Source organism: Ranitomeya imitator, chromosome 2, assembly GCF_032444005.1.
Source record: "Ranitomeya imitator isolate aRanImi1 chromosome 2, aRanImi1.pri, whole genome shotgun sequence".
NCBI lineage: Eukaryota > Metazoa > Chordata > Amphibia > Anura > Dendrobatidae > Ranitomeya > Ranitomeya imitator.
In genome coordinates, this window is record NC_091283.1 from 811,720,940 (window position 1) to 811,741,962 (window position 21,023).

The following is a 21,023-nucleotide window of genomic DNA, read 5'->3' on the forward strand; positions in this document are numbered from 1 at the left end:
CATCGCGGGGTGCTGATGGGTTGTCATAGCCAAAAAGTTGTGTCTCTTGGAAGAAGGGGAGGAAAAACCAAAATCTCAAAAGCAAAAAATCACCGTGTCATGAAAAAGATAAACACAACTCATACTTTTATTCTTAGGGTAGATAATTTATCGCAAGAAGTGTCTGGCCATGTCTTGCTCTCCTCGCCTCATACAGAACATATGAATGCTCAACCGACCTGAGAGTCCATGTGTATAGAGACGTCAGAAATTGGCCTACAAGGATCTAAAGAGTATGGCTAGCCTAAAGCCCCACACACTCCTTAGAAAGCTAACCATTTAGCTACCTCCCCAGACTATCGCATACACAAAACTGCTCGCTCTGCCAATCTCCTGTGTTTTGTACAAGAGCCACTGCTGGGGGGCGGCTTATCTCTGGAGAACAAAAGGACCAGTCTAAAATCGAACATGCCGGATCCTTATCTCCTCAACGTCATCTATCAGGGGACAGTTGGGAGGCCCCCATACACATTATACAGGGATGAGCTATTTATATGGATACGCCTGGGTGGGGTGGGCCATTTATAAAGTTGCATCCAAAATGGCCAACTTCAAAATGGCCGCCATGGTCACCATCCATCTTGAAAAGTTTTCCCGCTCCCATATACTAATGTGCCACAAACAGGAAGTTGATATCACCAGCCATATCCATTTTATTTAGGCGTCTCCATATACATGGCCCACCCTGTACTGTTGGCCGAATAATGTTGATGGATTCAAACAGTATGAATCTAATGAATTTGTGGGGTTTAGTCTTTGGTGGTAAAACCCCTTCATGGCGATAACTGTGTTTCCTTGTTGTTACCTCACAAAGGAGTAAAACAAGCTGCCAATGTCTGCTATGAAACGAAAAACATTGCTGGAGATCAATATGGGAACTGTGGCGTCGTGTCAGGAAAACCCCAAAAATGTTCAACAGCGTAAGTAACTCATACTGATAGTTACCGAAAAATCATGATCCCAGCTTTCATAGCTGGAGGGGCAAGGCTCGTTAAAGAGTCGATATTGACTTTTAATATCGCTGCTTCCAATAGGTGGCGCCAGAGTTCTAGTCCTCTTCCTCTCTGAAGAGATAATTTACATATTTAATTTCCCAGAGGAGCATGCATGGCTTGTAAGTCTCCTCACTCTGACATGCCAGGCTTGGCTTGTCACTCTCCACAAGGAGAAACGTGAACCCTTAGACCTATATTTTTTTAACACAAGATTTATGCTATATTTGTCCTTTTTCTTTTTATGCAGTAACAGCCTGTGCGGTAAATTACAGTGCACAGGGACGCCTCAGAAGATACTGAACAGTAGTATAATTATTGCCAACATCAACGGGCAGGATTGTATCAGTGTAGACTATAACCTAGGCCCCGATGTGCCGGATCCCGGACTAGTTCACCAGGGAGCACCGTGTGCAGAAGGAAAGGTCAGTCCTAATGTGATGACGTTAATATATGATGCAGGGGGGGTCCACCAGAATGACATGGGATGGGTGACATATGTCTGATATTGGACCACATTGGTCCTCACTGTGCTCAGAGATTGAATAGAGCAATGGCTGCACATCAGTTCAGGGCCAATGGGGCTGTTGCTATTCTTTGCCCGTCAACCTCAGTCCAAATGACATTGATACTCCATTCTAACAAAGATTGGTGCCCCATTATGGTGACATGGCTGGTCCCAGACCACCGATCTTGGATTCATCACATATGCTGTGGATAGCTGCTAACTTCTACCTACTGGAATACCCTGTAACCTATCGTGTAGATGAGTGAAAAATGTCATATGTGGTAAATATACTTTTTAATATACAGTTCTTAAAGAGAATCTGTCAGTAAGATCAGCCAGCCCAAACCAAAAATTGGAAGACGAAGCCATAGACACCTTTTATATCTTCCAGCTGCTGCTGCATTCCTGAGAAATCGACATTTTCCTTGCCGGTCACTTGACATCACACAGACAGTGAGCTATCAATCAAGCTAATGAGGCAGGGGCTGGGCAGGGAAACAACTTCAAGAGGCAGTGGCTTGGAAAGTGCTCTGTCATACCCAAAGCACTTAACAGCTCATTTCCATTTCAATTAAAACTCTGATTTCTCTAGAATGCAGCAACAGATTGAAGATATAAAAGTATAAATGGTTTAGTAGGGGTTTGATGTTACTGACAGATTCTTTGTAAAGGAATACTCCAAGCAAAAACGGATGCACTGTGTTATCCCTAATGTAGGGCCTGAGGAACTGGTGCCTGACAGAGAAATTCTCTTTTTGCCGTTCATTAAAAAGGGTTGTCCAGTGAAAACAAGTCAACAAGACAGCTACAGATAGATACCTAAGGGTGCTTTCTCATTGTGTTTAGACACTTGTTCATTGGCCCTATAGGGGCTTATGTCCGAACCTCCCACAAAACGGGAATTGAACTTATGCGCCAACATTTTGCGGGAAGGTTTGGATGTAAGCCCCGACAGGACCAATGAAGGGGTACCTGAACGCAATGTGAAATCGCCATAATTGATATTCAGGGGGTCTATTTTCTGGGACTCAAACCAATCTGCATGACTGGGAATTTTTATCCCCATTACGGCATGCAGCAGCAGGTCAGTCGCCGAATGGTGCTCCATTCATTCTCTATATGCAGCCCTCGGCAGCCCCATAGGAAATGAATAGAGCGGTGGTCTAACATGGACACTGTGTCACGCTCACGCCCTGATTGGTGGGCGTGAGCTCGGGGGGTTTGTGGCCCCACTGTGCCACAAACCAGACTACCCTGGAAGGGGCGTGACTATGACAGCTGCCTGGGTTTTCACTGGAGCCTCTGATGGTGAGGACAGGCTTGTGCAGCAGGCAGCTGCCAGGTGCTACTCTAGGGTGGTGTCTGGCTGTGGCTGCTGATCCCACTTGGGAGACAGGAACACCAGGATTGGTGCGGGCATTAGGCAGGACTGGCAGAAGAGCACGGCTGGAACACAGACGAGTAGGCTGGCACGGCTGAGACAGGGCTGGCAGAGACACGGCAGAGAACACAGGACTGGAAGGCAGGGCAGGAACGGCAGGACTGGCAGGAACACAGGATTGGGAGGCACTGCAGAGAACACAGGACTGGAAGGCAGGGCAGGAACGGCAGGACTGGCAGGAACACAGGATTGGGAGGCACTGCAGAGAACACAGGACTGGAAGGCAGGGCAGGAACGGCAGGACTGGCAGGAACACAGGATACACAGGACGGGGTGATGTGGTGTATGAATCAGGCTGCACTCTGATGACACCCGAGTGCAGTCCTATTGTGAGTGTGAAGAAGGAACAGGTAGGGACCTGTACACACAGAAGATGCAGGTACGGAAACAAGCCAGAAGGAAAGGAGAATGAAGGAACAGGTAGGGACCTGTTCACACAGGAGGACCAAGTAACAAGTAGAAGGTGGAACTAAGAGAAGAGAAGGAGAAGGCAGAGCCAAGAACGGAACCGCAAGAGGCGGAGCCAAGGGCGGAGACGCTGGAGGCGGAGCCAAGAGCGGAGACGCTGGAGGCGGAGCCAAGAGCGGAGACGCTGGAGGCGGAGCCAAGAGCGGAGATGCTGGAGGCGGAGCCAAGAGCGGATACGCTGGAGGCGGAGCCAAGAGCGGATACGCTGGAGGCGGAGCCAAGAGCGGAGACGGAGCCAAGTGCAGAAACACAGGAGGCGGAGCCAGATAGTACCGCAAAGAGCGGGGCCAGATAGAACCGCAAAGAGCGGAGCCACAGAGCAAAGCCAGAGAGTGCGAAGCAAGGTCTGAGTGCAGAGCCGCAAGAGTGCGGAGTGAAAGCAGACAGATAGTCCAGGTCCTATAATCAGGATAACTGTAAATGTTTAGACCTGAATTTTTTATTAAAGATTCATTTGACCGTTCCCAGGATGATAAACGTATGACGGCTGGGGATTTTTACCATCCTGAGAATGGTGATGCTCAGACACCGCTCCATAGAGGAACACATCAGGAACTTTAGGACTGCTTTGGGGGTTCCAACATAATTGAAATACACATTAGAAATAACAAAAAACAAGGCTTGCACATCTTAGGCTTGTAAAGCCCTGACTAGTGAAAATGTTGTGGAACTTGTACAACAGTACTATGCTACAGTGACTCCTTGTGATTCTTCTCAGGCCTGCGTAAACTATGCATGTCAGAACGCCTCTGCTTTAGGATTCACCTGCGATATCAAAGGAAAATGTAACGACCATGGGGTGAGTGATTTGTTCCATTTGGAAATTCGATGAGCATTCCCATGAAATTCGGTTTGCAAACTGATTAAACCCCAACTGATAGTACCCCAAGACCTCCACTTGCCATGAAAAGCTCTTCATGACACCCTGAGGTTCCCTAGAATCCTAGGATCCAAACCATTTCAAGCTCTTTGAGGCCAGTTTCACGCATCCTTGTTTTGCAGTCCAAGAACTGACCAGGATGCACAGACCAACCATAGGTCTCCTAATTTGAGCTTGTTAGCCTCAAAGGCAAACACGAGCCTGTTGAGTTTAGGTAAGGAGTCCAGGGCGAGTCCGCTCATCACGGTCCATACTTAGATTGTGAAACATGGATGTGTGTAACCCCAATATAATTTAACACCGCAGACTAGATCACAAGATGACTACAGACCCTAGACCAGATCCCATTGTGTTTTCAGACTTCAGAACAGTAGCAATACATACCCCGCTCATATATACAGGTCATGCCCCAAACCTAATGTCTTAGAGTAAGTTTGTCGTGCATGCAGCCCTTTTATCACACCCTTAATTAATTTGGATTTTCCATTCAGGCCTTAATTAATGCAGGACCACAGATCAAAACACCAAGAAATATCCAAAAAAAACACCAGAACCCTTCATAACATTCAGACAACTGGTCAAGACTACAAAATTATTTCATACCTCAGACGAAGCTTCCAGAATTCAAAACCCAGCGCAAACCACAAAAAAAATTCAGATCCCAAACTAGACCTTGGCTGGACTATGTCCGTAAGGCAACAAGGACACACTTGCCAACCTCCAAGCCAGCCATTCCGAGAGGACTCAGTATGGAAACTTCTTCCCACATCCGTCCCCTTTTTCAGCTTCCGCCTCTTTCATGCCCCTTTCACAGAAGAATTGTCCTAAGAGCTCGGCTTTCCAGGAGGTTCTGGTGCCACCTAAGATATTTTGCTTAAGCTTCTAGGATTGTCAGAGGTCTCCTTTATACCTGATCGCTCCCAGACATTTTGGAGGAGTTGGCACGCATGATATAAGACTATGTAGTCATGTGTAGCCTTGGCCGGACTCAGACATCCAGATCAGTCGGTGGTGCATGTTTTCTGAATATCCTGACTGGTTTGATCAAATCGCCTTCTTCTTTAATTTCAGGTGTGTAACAACAATGGGAACTGTCACTGCAACGATGGCTGGGCCCCGCCGAGCTGTGACAGAGCAGGTTATGGCGGTAGCATTGACAGTGGACCCACCCACATTGGTAAGTAAGAAATTGCCTTATGGACCTGATAATGCACATGTACTGGATTAGTTTGGGGCAGATTTATCAACATTGTCTAATTCGTATAAATTGAGACTGGACAATCTTAGAATTTAGATCTTAGATTTATCATAGTGGTTAAATCATAGAATGTTAGAGTTGGAAAGGACCTCCAAGTTCATCGTGTCCAACCCCCGGCTCAATGCAGGATTCACTAAACCATCTCAGACAGATGTCTGTCCAGCCTCTGTTTGTAGACTTCCACTGAAGGAGAACTCACCACCTCTCGTGGCAGCCTGTTCCACTCATTGATCACCCTCACTGTCAAAAAGTTTATGATGTTTGATAAATCTGGCGTATTTTAAGACTGTTTGCAACAACCATTCGTTGGCTATCTTTGTACCAGAAATTTCTGCCAAAATTTAGATGCATGGTGTTACAATAGGCTACACTTTTCATGTTTTCAGGATTTCCTTGTACTGCACAGGTGATAATTTAATCACCAACTCATTATGTGTGTAGGTGATTAAATTATCACCTGTGCAGTACAAGGAAATCCTGAAAACATGACCTGTTTGCAGCCCTCGAGGAATGCAGTTTGACACCCCTGGTCTAAATAACAGTCATCCTGTAACTAATAATTCTGCACACCACCAGGTGCAGGCAACCTGTTCACATCTCACTGATCTACCATCACAGGTCTCAGCAGTTTCCATAGTATACACTATTGTTAACAAACTGGGACTTACAATTTTACAAGGAGCACTATGACTATTGCTGGGATAGTAAAATAGTAAGATAGGAGGAATTGTTATTTATCTCTGCAACCGAAGAGACATCATTAAAACTGCCTTTTGTGTTCCCCACTTAGGCAGCATTGACTTCTGTGTAGTAGTCTGTGTTCACATCTGTGGTACAAGCTGTGTTCAGATCTGTAGTGTAGGCTGTGCTCACATATGTGATGTAGGCTGTGTTCACATCTGTGGAGTGGGCTGTGTTCACATCTCTGGTGTAGGCTGTGTTCAGAACTGTGGTGCAGACTGTGTTCACATCTATGGTGCAGGCTGTGTTCACATCTATGGTGCAGACTGTGTTCACATCTATGGTGCAGGCTCTGTTCACATCTATGGTGCAGGCTGTGTTCACATCTGTGGTGCAGACTTTGTTCACATCTATGGTGCAGGCTGTGTTCACATCTATGGTGCAGGCTGTGTTCACATTTGTGGTGCAGACTGTGTTCACATCTATGGTGCAGGCTGTGTTCACATCTATGGTGCAGGCTGTGTTCACATCTATGGTGCAGGCTGTGTTCACATCTCTGGTGCAGGCTGTGTTCACATCTCTGGTGCAGACTGTGTTCACATCTATGGTGCAAACTGTGTTCACATCTATGGTGCAGGCTGTGTTCACATCTCTGGTGTAGGCTGTGTTCACATCTCTGGTGTAGGCTGTGTTCACATATGTGGTGTAGGCTGGATTCACATCTATGATGTTGGCTTGTTCACATGTGTGGTGTTGACTGTGTTCACATCTGTGGTTTTGGCTTGTTCATATCTATTGTGTGAGCTGTGTTCATCTTTGTTGAGTAGGCTGTGTTCACATCTGTTGTGTAGGCTGCATTTACATATGTGGTTTATGCTATGATCATATCTGTTCCGTAGATTGTGTTTACATCTGTGGAGTATGCTGTGTTCACTTCTATGATTTAGGTTGTGTTCACATATATGGTGTAGTCTGTGTTCACATCTGTGGTTCAAGCTGTGTTCAGATCTGTAGTGTAGCCTGTGCTCACATATGTGATGTAGGATATGTTCACATCTCTGGTGTAAGCTGTGTTCACATCTCTGGTGTAAGCTGTGTTCACATCTAATGGTGCAAACTGTGTTCACATCTCTGGTGCAGGCTGTGTTCACATCTCTGGTGCAGGCTGTGTTCACATCTCTGGTGCAGGCTGTGTTCACATCTCTGGTGTAGGCTGTGTTCACATCTATGATTTAGGCTGTGAGCTGTGTTCACATATGCGGTGTGGTGTAGGCTGTGTTCACATGTGTGGTGTTGGCTTGTTCACATCCGTGGTTTTGACTTGTTCACATGTACAGTGTGAGCTGTGTTCACGTTTGTTGTATATGCTGTGTTCACATCTGTGAGGTAGGCTGTGTTCACATATGCGGTGTGGTGTAGGCCGTGTTCACACGTGTGGTATTGGCTTGTTCGCATGTGTTGTGTTGGTTGTGTTCACATCCGTGGTTTTGGCTTGTTCACATGTACGGTGTGAGCTGTGTTCACTTTTGTTGTATATGCTGTGTTCACATCTGTGGGGTAGACTGTGTTCACCTCTGAGATATAGACTGTGTTCATATCTTTGTTGTAGATCAGATTCCATCATATTTATCAAAAGAAATAGCTCAATGTGCTGGACTTTTTTTCTATAAACTATGGATGACATCGATGGAGACTATCAGGCACTATTGGTGTCCAGCATGTGATAAATCCGGTACTTTGATTTCATTTTTCAGCTCCTATGACACAACAGAACAAAAGAAATGACAAAAATGTGGACAGAACCTTACTCCTAGTCATCTGATGATTTCATTTCTTATGTTTTCCCAGACACCTCCTTACGTGATGGACTGCTTATATTCTTCTTGCTGGTTCTGCCAATCCTCATCCTCTTAATTGTCATGTTTATAAAGAGAGACGCAATTAGGAGGAGGTTTTGCCGAAAGAGAAGAAACAGGTACTTGTAGTAACCGAACATCGCTGTATCCAGGAGTGAACATGACATTCCTAATGCCCCACAGCACATCTTTCAATGGGCCCGTCTTCTTCGATGCTTTCATAGAAGTACAAACTGAATGAAGATGGGGGCAATCACTGGATTATTGTTTTCCATGATCAATTATCATAACTTATTGATCGCATTGCCGGGTAAAGGGATGAAGGAGTGACAGAGGTGGCCCCTGTCTAACCACTTAGATGCTGCAGCCCCTGTCTAAGAGGTTAAGGTACAGCAAGCGGAGCCTGCGGTCATTGCTGCACATAGAGGAAGGAATGATGTTGGCTCAGGAGCACATGATATGTGATGTATATGTGTATGTCAATTGTTCGGAAGGGGTAAACAGCTGGTCTGCTGAGGTATCGAGAATCAGATCCTCACTTGTATATTATTTATCGCAATCAATTTAAAACCCTGCTGTTGTCTTCGGCCTGGGGAGACCTATTTTGAACTTTGGTATTTTTTGGGGTGTTCAAGATGCGGTTCCGAAACTTGTGGTTGATTGACTTAAATGAGGATGGGTCGGTCAGCCATGGGTTTCAGAGCCGCATCTTGAATCTTTTAAAGAATATTGAAGTTCAAGGTCGGTCGTTTTTGACCGAAGAAAACAGCAGGGTTTTAAAAAAAAATGAGAAAGACATCATGGTCGGCAGAATAGAGGAACAAGGCAAAGAGGAAGCCCAGCAACCTGATGGTTTGTTACTATCAAGATAACAGTGGAGAAGACCCTGGTGGACCTATCTAGGCTTGCACAAGATTGATCTGCCTACAGAATGTTTATCCATCATGTTGTCATGACTCAAGAATGAGCGGAGTGTCATTTAAAAAAAAGAATTGTGATCACAGCCCCAGTTTTTGCCACGTGTTAGGCCTTATTGATCTAATATTGGGATGGTTCAATACCTTACTGGCAGCCAAACCCTTTTCTCCGTGCCTTGCAGGGGATGAGCCCCTTTCCACACTCTGTACCCCTTTTATGAGCATGTATCAGTGTTACATTAATTCAAGCTTTTTCTTATGGAAACCTTTTTTTCTACCTAGAGGTGGAAATAAACAGACAAGACAAGCACAAAACACTTATGCAAATCGCAACCAGAACGCCCACGACAATCGGAACGCTGCCAGCAACGTGCCGAGGAACCAGGTAATTATGCCCCAATGGTACTTATATGTATAGACGTGAGATTCAGGTATACTATAGAGAGGGTGGCATGTTTCAGTAAAAGTATGAAATAATGAAAAGCATGAGCTAGGATTTTACGTTAGACAATGGTGGTAATATTTATTAACACAATGAAACTTGTGAAACCAATGAGGTTTTTTCAACATATTGTTTGACCTGTTATAGGAAACCTAGCAAATCATCATCTCAGTCTTCTTTAGGGATAGTAAATGTATATTAGAGTCAGTCAACATTGTGTAACATGGCAGGACAACGGGTAGGCGAGGAGTTTGGTGGCAACCATTCTGCAGAGGGATTGTGCAGCGACACTAGCCATAAATAAAGGTGGAGAGTTTAATTAAATGAGTAGCGTAAGAAGGACAGAGCCCACAACAGATGGTCCACATGAAGTTGATTATTAATATTTAGTATGAGGCATATACCCACATTGATTCTCATGGAGAGAGATAAAATTTGAATTTTCTGGTTTTTAACGATACTTTGCAGGCAAGCCCCCTCTAACAATCTTTTGGTTTGGATGTGGTTCATGTCCAGTTCTCCAGGATAAACTCTCAGATTTTTCTCTCAATTTCCCCATTCTTACTATCATAAGGGAACAGTAATTTCTCCCATCCACCAGATCACACAATTAGCATGAAGAGAAAATTTACTCTCCACCTGCCGAGGACTGCTCTTCACCTACCTCATCAGAAACCTTTTACAACCACGCAAGTAGACTTTGACCTTCACCCACCATGGATGCTTCACTCCACCCACCTTGTGCCAGGCCTCTCACAATAATGCAAATACTGTAGACTCCATTTTTCACCTGCTACGAAGCCCTATGTTGGAGAGGATAATTCACTCCACCTTTATCAACCTAGCTAACACTTCTTAAATTCCATCGTTATAGCTACTCACCGTGTCACACTGGGGGATATAGCTAGACCTCCGACTTTACCTCAGCACCCCTTCTTACCTCAGAACCGCTGGTATCTCCAATATTAGATCAGATAGACAGGGTGGACAGCAGTGTGAGCAGCCTCTTCTTACCTCAGCATCCCTGGTATCTCCAGTATTAGATCAGATAGACAAGGTGGACAACAGTGTGAGCAGCCTCTTCTTACCTCAGCATCCCTGGTATCTCCAGTATTAGATCAGATAGACAGGGTGGACAACAGTGTGAGCAGCCTCTTCTTACCTCAGCATCCCTGGTATCTCCAGTATTAGATCAGATAGACAGGGTGGACAACAGTGTGAGCAGCCTCTTCTTACCTCAGCATCCCTGGTATCTCCAGTATTAGATCAGATAGACAGGGTGGACAACAGTGTGAGCAGCCTCTTCTTACCTCAGCATCCCTGGTATCTCCAGTATTAGATCAGATAGACAGGGTGGACAGCAGTGTGAGCAGCCTTTTCTTATCTCAGCACCACTGGTATCTTCTGTGTTAGATCAGATAGACAGGGTTGACAGCAGTGTGAGCAGTCTCTTCTTACCTCAGCCCCTCTGGTATCTACAGTATTAGATCAGATAGACAGTGTGGACAGTAGTGTGAACAGCCTCTTCTTACCTCAGCATCCCTGGTATCTCCAGTATTAGATCAGATAGACAGGGTGGACAGCAGTGTGAGCAGCCACTTCTTACCCCAGCATCCCTGGTATCCCCAGTATTAGATCAGATAGACAGGGTGGACAGCAGTGTGAGCAGCCTCTTCTTATCTCAGCATCCCTGGTATCCCCAGTATTAGATCAGATAGACAGGGTGGACAGCAGTGTGAGCAGCCTCTTTTTACCTCAGACCCCTGGTATCTCCAGTATTAGATCAGATAGACAGGGTGGACAGCAGTGTGAGCAGCCTCTTTTTACCTCAGACCCCTGGTATCTCCTGTATTAGATCAGATAGACAGGGTGGACAGCAGTGTGAGCAGCCTCTTTTTACCTCAGACCTCTGGTATCTCCAGTATTAGATCAGATAGACAGGGTGGACAGCAATGTGAGCAGTCTCTTCTTACCTCAACACTCCTGATATATATAGTATTAAATCAGATAGACAGGGTGAACAGCAGTGTGAGCAGCCTCTCCTTACCTCAGACGCCTGGTATCTCCAGTATTAGATCAGAATATCCACTGAGAGCACATATTCCTTTTAGCATACAAGGACAGGTTTATCTCAGTTTAGCAAGGCAGTAGCCATTGTTTCATACTATTGTGACTACATGAGTGCAATTTACTAATTAAAGGTATTGAAAAAATTAATTCTGGTTGTATCATTATAAACTATAAAGTGTTTTGTTTATTTTTGCAGGACAAGCCTTTCTCTGACGTTTTTACTATATCACATAACTTTCCTCAAAGGTTCGTCAATTTTAAGTTTATTACTTTTTGCTACTATTTTTGCTAGGAAATAAACAGATTTGGAGTAGGTTAACCAGCTCAGCATCTAAACTTAAAAATAGTAATAGTGAAATATACAGTAGAAAATATTTAGTAATATACTGTTGAGGATATGACGACGGTCTCTGCATCCATAGGAATGAATTGGGGTCAGTCACCTGATAAACTAAATCGGTTGTTCTCACCTAGGTCAACTTTTGTGCCTGTATTTGCACATGCGCTTATAGCATTCAGTGATACCTAAAAATGTAGGCAATGTCTTCGTGTTATGTGTGGGCAGCTGTGGGCCTTAAAATGAAGAGCTGGGGTCAACACTGACAGGGTTTAGAGTCTCCTGTCACAATACACAGTGTAAATGAGGAGTCAGGCTAAATCCCTATTGTAGAGTTGAGCAAAATGGTTCCCCAGACCCTTATCCAGAGGCCACAAAATGGTAGTTCTTGGCTGCCAGACCAGAACCTTGTAAACCTCCTGCTATCTGCCGGCATTGCTGGCTCCTCTTCTGATTAGTGGAGTCTGCACAACGTCATTGTAGCAGCATGACACATTCATGGGCCTACTAATCAAAAGAGGCAATGGGGATGCTGACACATAGGAGGAGATTCATAGGGCTCTGGTCTGATAGCCACAAACTACCAACATGGCCGTTGGACCAGGGTCCTATGCGTCAATTAGTTCAACTTTACCTTTACATCCTGCAGTGGCTATATGTCAGCCCTTAGATCTAAGGCCGGCCATACACACTAGATGGCTGTTGGCCAAATGATCTTTCGGCCAACAGCCATCTCAGCTGACTCTCTACTTGTTCTGCTGAGCGCTCCTGCGTTCTCTATCAGAAAGTCACCGACTGACACGTCAGCTGTTGGCTTATATCTGGGAGAAAAGAGCAATCGGCTTTCTGAAATCGGACATGTCCAATTGACATCTCCTCCGACCATAAGTCGGCCGGCTCCCCCATACACATTATACAGTTGGCTGAACCTGTTTGTATTGGCAGCTTCATCCGACATTAATCTAATGTGTATAGGGGCCTTTGCATCCCCCAATTCAACCATTTTGGCACATACAGTACTGACCAAAAGTTTGGTCACACCTTCTCATTTAAAGATTTTTCGGTATTTTCACGACTATGAAAATTGTACATTCATACTGAAGGCATCAAAACTATGAGTTATCACATGTGGAATTATATACTTAACAGAAAAGTGTGAAACAACTGAAATTATGTCTTATATTCTAGGTTCTTCAAAGTAGCCACCTTTTGCTTTGATGACTGCTTTGCACACTCTTGGCATTCTCTTGATGAGCTTCAAGAGGTAGTCACCGGGAATGGTTTTCACTTCACAGGTGTGCCCTGTCAGGTTTAATAAGTGGGATTTTGTAAGCAGCGGGTTAATCAGCGTGATGTCCACAACGAGCAACAGAGAATGTTCATTTATTAAGAATCAAGAACATCCAGCTTACAACATGAGAACAGGATCAATCTGGTTTCTGAGAAAGAGAGAGATATCTGCTGTGAGTCCTTTCAGCTTGAGCTACACACAAGAAATGTGCTCACAGGGAAGGGGGAGGAGGAACATCCTGTCTGTAAATGAGGACTCCTTTTTTTTTTTAACTTTGTTGACATGTGAACAATATGCATGCAGATATATAAATCACATCATATTAAACAAACAATAGTTGTTGCAATACATACAGATCAATATGCATTAGGCCAACAGATTTCTTGCCTTATAAATGGTGTTGGGACCATCAGTTGTGTTGTGCAGAAGTCTGGTGGATACACAGCTGATAGTCCTACTGAATAGACTGTTAGAATTTGTATTATGGCAAGAAAAAAGCAGCTAAGTAAAGAAAAATGAGTGGCCATCATTACTTTAAGAAATGAAGGTCAGTCAGTCCGAAAAATTGGGAAAACTTTGAAAGCGTCCCCAAGTGCAGTTGCAAAAACCATCAAGCACTACAAAGAAACTGGCTCACATGAGGACCACCCCAGGAAAGGAAGACCCAGAGTCACCTCTGCTTCTGAGGATAAGTTTATCCGAGTCACCAGCCTCAGAAATCGCAGGATAACAGCAGCTCAGATTAGAGACCAAGTCAATGCCACACAGAGTTGTAGCAGCAGACACATCTCTATAACAACTGTTAAGAGGAGACTGTGCAGCAGGCCTTCATGGTAAAATAGCTGCTAGGAAACCACTGCTAAGGACAGGTAACACACAGAAGAGACTTGTTTGGGCTAAAGAACACAAGGAATGGACATTAGACCAGTGGAAATCTGTGCATTGGTCTGATGAGTCCAAATTTGAAATCTTTGGTTCCATCCACAGTGTCTTTGGGCGACACAGAAAAGGTGAACGGATGGACTCTTCATGCCTGGTTCCCACCGTGAAGCATGGAGGAGGAGGTGTGATGGTGTGGGGGTGCTTTGCTGGTGACACTGTTGGGGATTTTTTCAAAATTGAAGGCATACTGAACCAGCATGGCTACCACAGCATCTTGCAGCGGCATGCTATTCCATCCGGTTTGCGTTTAGTTGGACCATCATTTATTTTTCAAGTATATAATTCCACATGTGTTAATTCATAGTTTTGATGCCTTCAGTGTGAATTTACAATTTTCATAGTCATGAAAATACAGAAAAATCTTTAAATGAGAAGGCGTGTCCAAACTTTTGGTCTGTACTGTATACAGATAAGCCATTGAGTCTGGAGATACATTGAAAAGGGGCTGAAGGGGTCTTCTAGTAGTACATATTGAAGACCCTCAATGATCACAAATATGAGATACCCAATTTAATGGCCAATTCTGCCAAGGTCAATAATTGAACAGGCTTGGGTGAAGTGCAAAAGGCTTTAAATTTATCAACTGGTGATATCTTAAATCTTACTATAAGGGATTTATCAATTAATTTAATGATAAAAGCTGCATACATTATCAGATCAGGTGAGGTTAAAAACCTCTATTTTAGAATAGCTGTATAGAGCTATCTGAAAGTTTTCATTGAATGTCAGAAATGCTTTCAAAATGGATTATATACAATAGCTTATCTGACTTAAAATAAACACACCAGTCTCATCAGGTCTAAGAGATTTATTTAATAATGTATGCAGTTTTTTCATGAAACCTAATGACAGATCTGTTTGAAAGGAAAAAAAATAAGGCTATGTTCCCACCATGAGTTTTTGGTGAGTTTTTTTATACTGCGTATTTTCAACAACAAAAAAATGCAAGTAACCTATTCTAATTAATGGGGCAAAAATGGTAAAGAAAATGTGCAACATCAAAAACTCATCAAGAGTTCATCATGTTACAATATGTTTCAGGTTAATGTTAATCCTTTATTTGTCTCGATTACAGACAACCAGTGGCGCCCATCAGACCTCCGCCACCTTCCCGTCCTCCTCAGCCGTCCACAGTCCCACAGTATAACTGGCCACATAACTTCTGACAACAGTTCACACTCGAGCACCTCAACGTCATCACTGAGAAGTCTCAGGAACAAAACCTGATTTCCAGATTTTTGCCAAAGATCCCGCTGGGGACAATAAGTCCCAAATTGCCGAGCTAGAATCCCTGGGCCTTGGGCGCAGCACTGACGTATGTTCACACGTAGCGGTTCTGCCACGCGGGCTGACTTGTCTACCAGTGCCTCAGTTTTGTGCCAAACAATGGAAACAGTGAAACATGGGTGTTTTTTGCCACATGGTGAAAACCTTGGCATCACCCCAAGGAATGTACGTACCCATACAGTGTCACAAAGTAATAACCACATTATGAAGACGTAACCGGGATGAAGGAATCACGATGAAAGCTGCTACATAAGAAAATATGAAAAATGCACTTTTATAAGATCTGTTTGAAGAACCTGTATATATAAATGTTATTCGACATATAATGTGAAATCTTGGTTATTTCTGTGCCATACGACGTTTATTGTGTTATACTTCTGAAACACAAGCCTGGGTGATATCTCCAGCTTCTGAGTGACTCAAGAACCTGTGAGTAGAGGTGAGCAGGATGACTGGCAGGATCCTGGTCTAGTGGCCATGTTAGTGGTCCAAGGTCCCCGGACGAGAGCCCTGTAACCCTCCTCCTATTTGCCGGCAGTTCTTCTGACTAGTAGACCTGTCGTGATGTCACCGGTGCGGTGTGACATTGTACCAGGTCTACCACTCAGAGGAGCATGGTGGGAAGGAGGAGGTTTGCCGAGCTCGTTGACTACCAACATGGCCTCTGGAGCAGGTTCCTGCCAATCATTTTGCTCGACTCTTTATCTGTGATGTGACTGCTTCTTTAAAAATATAGTGGTTGTGTGATGTCACTGGCTGCTTGCACAAGATAGGCTTCTGTCTCTGTGATGTCACTGGCTGCTTGCACATGATAGGCTTCTGTCTCTGATGTCACTGGCTGCTTGCACATGATAGGCTTCTGTCTCTGATGTCACTGGCTGCTTGCACATGATAGGCTTCTGTCTCTGTGATGTCACTGGCTGCTTGCACATGATAGGCTTCTGTCTCTGTGATGTCACTGGCTGCTTGCACATGATAGGCTTCTGTCTCTGTGATGTCACTGGCTGCTTGCACATGATAGGCTTCTGTGTTATGAAGGCAATCCAGTAACACAGTGTGCCAGTAATCAGAGCACATACAGTGATCTGACAATAACCCAAAAACAATAGAACGAGCTCTGAGACGTGGAATCTCTGTAGACCGCAATACCTGAACCTATCCTAAACACAACTAAAGGCAGCTGTGGATTGCGCCTGACACTACCTATGCAACTCGGCACAGCCTGAGGAACTGACTAGCCTGAAGATAGAAATACAAGCCTGACTTGCCTCAGAGAAATACCCCAAAGGAAAAGGCAGCCCCCCACATATAATGACTGTTAGCAAGATGAAAAGACAAAACGTAGGGATGAAATAGATTCAGCAAAGTGAGGCCCGATATTCTAGATAGAGCGAGGATAGCAAAGAGAACTTTGCAGTCTACAAAAAACCCTAAAGCAAAAAACCACGCAAAGGGGGCAAAAAGACCCACCGTGCCGAACTAACGGCATGGCGGTACACCCTTTGCGTCTCAGAGCTTCCAGCAAAAACGAATAGACAAGCTGGACAGAAAAAACAGCAACAAAAGCAAAGAAGCACTTATCTAAGCAGAGCAGCAGGCCACAGGAAAGATCCAGAAGCTCAGATCCAACACTGGAACATTGCCCAGGAGCAAGGAAGACAGAATCAGGTGGAGTTAAATAACAAGGCAGCCAACGAGCTCACCAGAACACCTGAGGGAGGAAGCCCAGAATCTGCAGTACCACTTGTGACCACAGGAGTGAATTCAGCCACAGAATTCACAACAGTACCCCCCCCTTGAGGAGGGGTCACCGAACCCTCACCAGAGCCCCCAGGCCGACCAGGATGAGCCACATGAAAGGCACGAACAAGATCTGGAGCATGGACATCAGAGGCAAAAACCCAGGAATTATCTTCCTGAGCATAACCCTTCCATTTAACCAGATACTGGAGTTTCCGTCTAGAGACACGAGAATCCAAAATTTTCTCCACAATATACTCCAATTCCCCCTCCACCAAAACAGGGGCAGGAGGCTCAACAGATGGAACCATAGGTGCCACGTATCTCCGCAACAACGACCTATGGAATACATTATGTATGGAAAAGGAGTCCGGGAGGGTCAGACGAAAGGACACAGGATTGAGAATCTCAGAAATCTTATACGGACCAATAAAACGAGGTTTAAATTTAGGAGAGGAAACCTTCATAGGAATATGACGAGAAGATAACCAAACCAGATCCCCAACACGAAGTCGGGGACCCACACGGCGTCTGCGATTAGCGAAAAGTTGAGCCTTCTCCTGGGACAAGGTCAAATTGTCCACTACCTGAGTCCAGATCTGCTGCAACCTGTCCACCACAGAATCCACACCAGGACAGTCCGAAGACTCAACCTGTCCTGAAGAGAAAAGAGGATGGAACCCAGAATTGCAGAAAAATGGAGAGACCAAGGTAGCCGAGCTGGCCCGATTATTAAGGGCGAACTCAGCCAACAGCAAAAAGGACACCCAATCATCCTGGTCTGCAGAAACAAAACATCTCAGATATGTTTCCAAGGTCTGATTGGTTCGTTCGGTCTGGCCATTAGTCTGAGGATGGAAAGCCGAGGAAAAAGATAGGTCAATGCCCATCCTACCACAAAAGGCTCGCCAGAACCTTGAAACAAACTGGGAACCTCTGTCAGAAACAATATTCTCAGGAATGCCATGCAAACGAACCACATGCTGGAAGAACAAAGGCACCAAATCAGAGGAGGAAGGCAATTTAACCAAGGGCACCAGATGGACCATTTTAGAAAAGTGATCACAGACCACCCAAATGACTGACATCTTTTGAGGAACGGGAAGGTCAGAAATGAAATCCATCGAAATATGTGTCCAAGGCCTCTTCGGGACCGGCAAGGGCAAAAGCAACCCACTGGCACGTGAACAGCAGGGCTTAGCCCTAGCACAAATCCCACAGGACTGCACAAAAGTACATACATCCCGTGACAGAGATGGCCACCAGAAGGATCTAGCCACTAACTCTCTGGTACCAAAGATTCCTGGATGACCAGCCAACACCGAACAATGAAGTTCAGAGATAACTTTACTAGTCCACCTATCAGGGACGAACAGTTTCTCGGCCGGACAACGATCAGGTTTATTAGCCTGAAATTTTTGCAACACTCGCCGCAAATCAGGGGAGATGGCAGACACAATGACTCCTTCCTTGAGGATACTCGCTGGCTCAGATAAACCCGGAGAGTCGGGCACAAAACTCCTAGACAGAGCATCCGCCTTCACATTTTTAGAGCCCGGAAGGTACGAAATCACAAAATCGAAGCGAGCAAAAAATAACGACCAACGGGCCTGTCTAGGATTCAAGCGCTTGGCAGACTCCAGATAAGTAAGGTTCTTATGATCAGTCAATACCACCACGCGATGCTTAGCTCCTTCAAGCCAATGACGCCACTCCTCGAATGCCCACTTCATGGCCAGCAACTCTCGGTTGCCCACATCATAATTACGCTCAGCAGCAGAAAACTTCCTGGAAAAGAAAGCACATGGTTTCAACACTGAGCAATCAGAACCTCTCTGTGACAAAACCGCCCCTGCTCCAATCTCAGAAGCATCAACCTCGACCTGGAACGGAAGAGAAACATCTGGTTGACACAACACAGGGGCAGAACAAAAACGACGCTTCAACTCCTGAAAAGCTTCCACGGCAGCAGAAGACCAATTAACCAAATCAGCACCCTTCTTGGTCAAATCGGTCAATGGTTTGGCAATGCTAGAAAAATTACAGATGAAGCGACGATAAAAATTAGCAAAGCCCAGGAACTTTTGCAGACTTTTCAGAGATGTCGGCTGAATCCAATCCTGGATGGCTTGGACCTTAACCGGATCCATCTCGATAGTAGAAGGGGAAAAGATGAACCCCAAAAATGAAACTTTCTGCACACCGAAGAGACACTATGATCCCTTCACGAACAAAGAATTAGCACGCAGGACCTGGAAAACCATTCTGACCTGCTTCACATGAGACTCCCAATCATCTGAGAAGATCAAAATGTCATCCAAGTAAACAATCAGGAATTTATCCAGATACTCACGGAAGATGTCATGCATAAAAGACTGAAAAACAGATGGAGCATTGGCAAGTCCGAACGGCATCACTAGATACTCAAAATGACCCTCGGGCGTATTAAATGCCGTTTTCCATTCATCTCCTTGCCTGATTCTCACCAGATTATACGCACCACGAAGATCTATCTTAGTGAACCAACTAGCCCCCTTAATCCGAGCAAACAAGTCAGATAACAATGGCAAGGGATACTGAAACTTAACAGTGATCTTATTAAGAAGGCGGTAATCAATACACGGTCTCAGCGAACCATCCTTCTTGGCTACAAAAAAGAACCCTGCTCCCAGTGGTGATGACGATGGGCGAATATGTCCCTTCTCCAGGGATTCCTTCACATAACTGCGCATAGCGGTGTGTTCAGGCACGGATAAATTAAATAAACGACCTTTAGGGAATTTACTACCAGGAATCAAATTGATAGCACAATCACAATCCCTATGCGGAGGTAGAGCATCGGACTTGGGCTCTTCAAATACATCCTGATAATCAGACAAGAACTCTGGGACCTCAGAAGGAGTGGATGACGAAATAGACAAAAATGGAACATCACCATGTACCCCCTGACAACCCCAGCTGGATACCGACATAGAGTTCCAATCCAATACTGGATTATGGGTTTGTAGCCATGGCAACCCCAACACGACCACATCATGCAGATTATGTAGCACCAGAAAGCGAATAACTTCCTGATGTGCAGGAGCCATGCACATGGTCAGCTGGGCCCAGTACTGAGGTTTATTCTTGGCCAAAGGTGTAGCATCAATTCCTCTCAATGGAATAGGACACCGCAAAGGCTCCAAGAAAAATCCACAACGTTTAGCATAATCCAAATCCATCAGATTCAGGGCAGCGCCCGAATCCACAAACGCCATGACAGAATACGATGACAAAGAGCATATCAAGGTAATGGACAGAAGGAATTTGGACTGTACAGTACCAATGACGGCAGACCTATTGAACCGCTTAGTGCGCTTAGGACAATCAGAAATAGCATGAGTGGAATCACCACAGTAGAAACACAGCCCATTCAGACGTCTGTGTTCTTGCCGTTCAACTCTGGTCATAGTCCTATCGCACTGCATAGGCTCAGGTTTAATCTCAGACAATACCGCCAGATGGTGCACAGATTTACGCTCGCGCAAGCGACGACCGATCTGAATGGCCAAAGACATAGACTCATTCAAACCAGCAGTCATAGGAAAACCCACCATGACATCCTTAAGAGCCTCAGAGAGACCCTTTCTGAACAAAGCTGCCAGCGCAGATTCATTCCACAGAGTGAGTACTGACCACTTCCTAAATTTCTGACAATATACTTCAATATCATCCTGACCCTGGCACAAAGCCAGCAAATTTTTCTCAGCCTGATCCACTGAATTAGGCTCATCGTACAGCAATCCGAGCACCAGGAAAAACGCATCGACACCACTCAATGCAGGGTCTCCTGGCGCAAGAGAAAATGCCCAGTCCTGAGGGTCGCCGCGCAAAA

At 45.0% G+C, this 21,023-nt stretch overlaps 1 protein-coding gene across 1 annotated transcript in view; it reads left to right on the forward strand.

The window, feature by feature from the left end:
- LOC138665907 (disintegrin and metalloproteinase domain-containing protein 9-like) overlaps positions 1-15,735 on the forward strand; it is a 105,035-nt gene extending 89,300 nt beyond the window's left edge. The window contains exons 15-22 of the mRNA XM_069753860.1: positions 854-959; positions 1,282-1,456; positions 4,167-4,247; positions 5,400-5,505; positions 8,116-8,242; positions 9,323-9,425; positions 11,749-11,798; positions 15,198-15,735. Of these exons, the coding sequence (XP_069609961.1) occupies positions 854-959; positions 1,282-1,456; positions 4,167-4,247; positions 5,400-5,505; positions 8,116-8,242; positions 9,323-9,425; positions 11,749-11,798; positions 15,198-15,288 (839 nt within the window). The 3' untranslated portion in view covers positions 15,289-15,735. The remainder of the gene's footprint in view (positions 1-853; positions 960-1,281; positions 1,457-4,166; positions 4,248-5,399; positions 5,506-8,115; positions 8,243-9,322; positions 9,426-11,748; positions 11,799-15,197) is intronic.
- Positions 15,736-21,023: the final 5,288 nt, after the last annotated feature.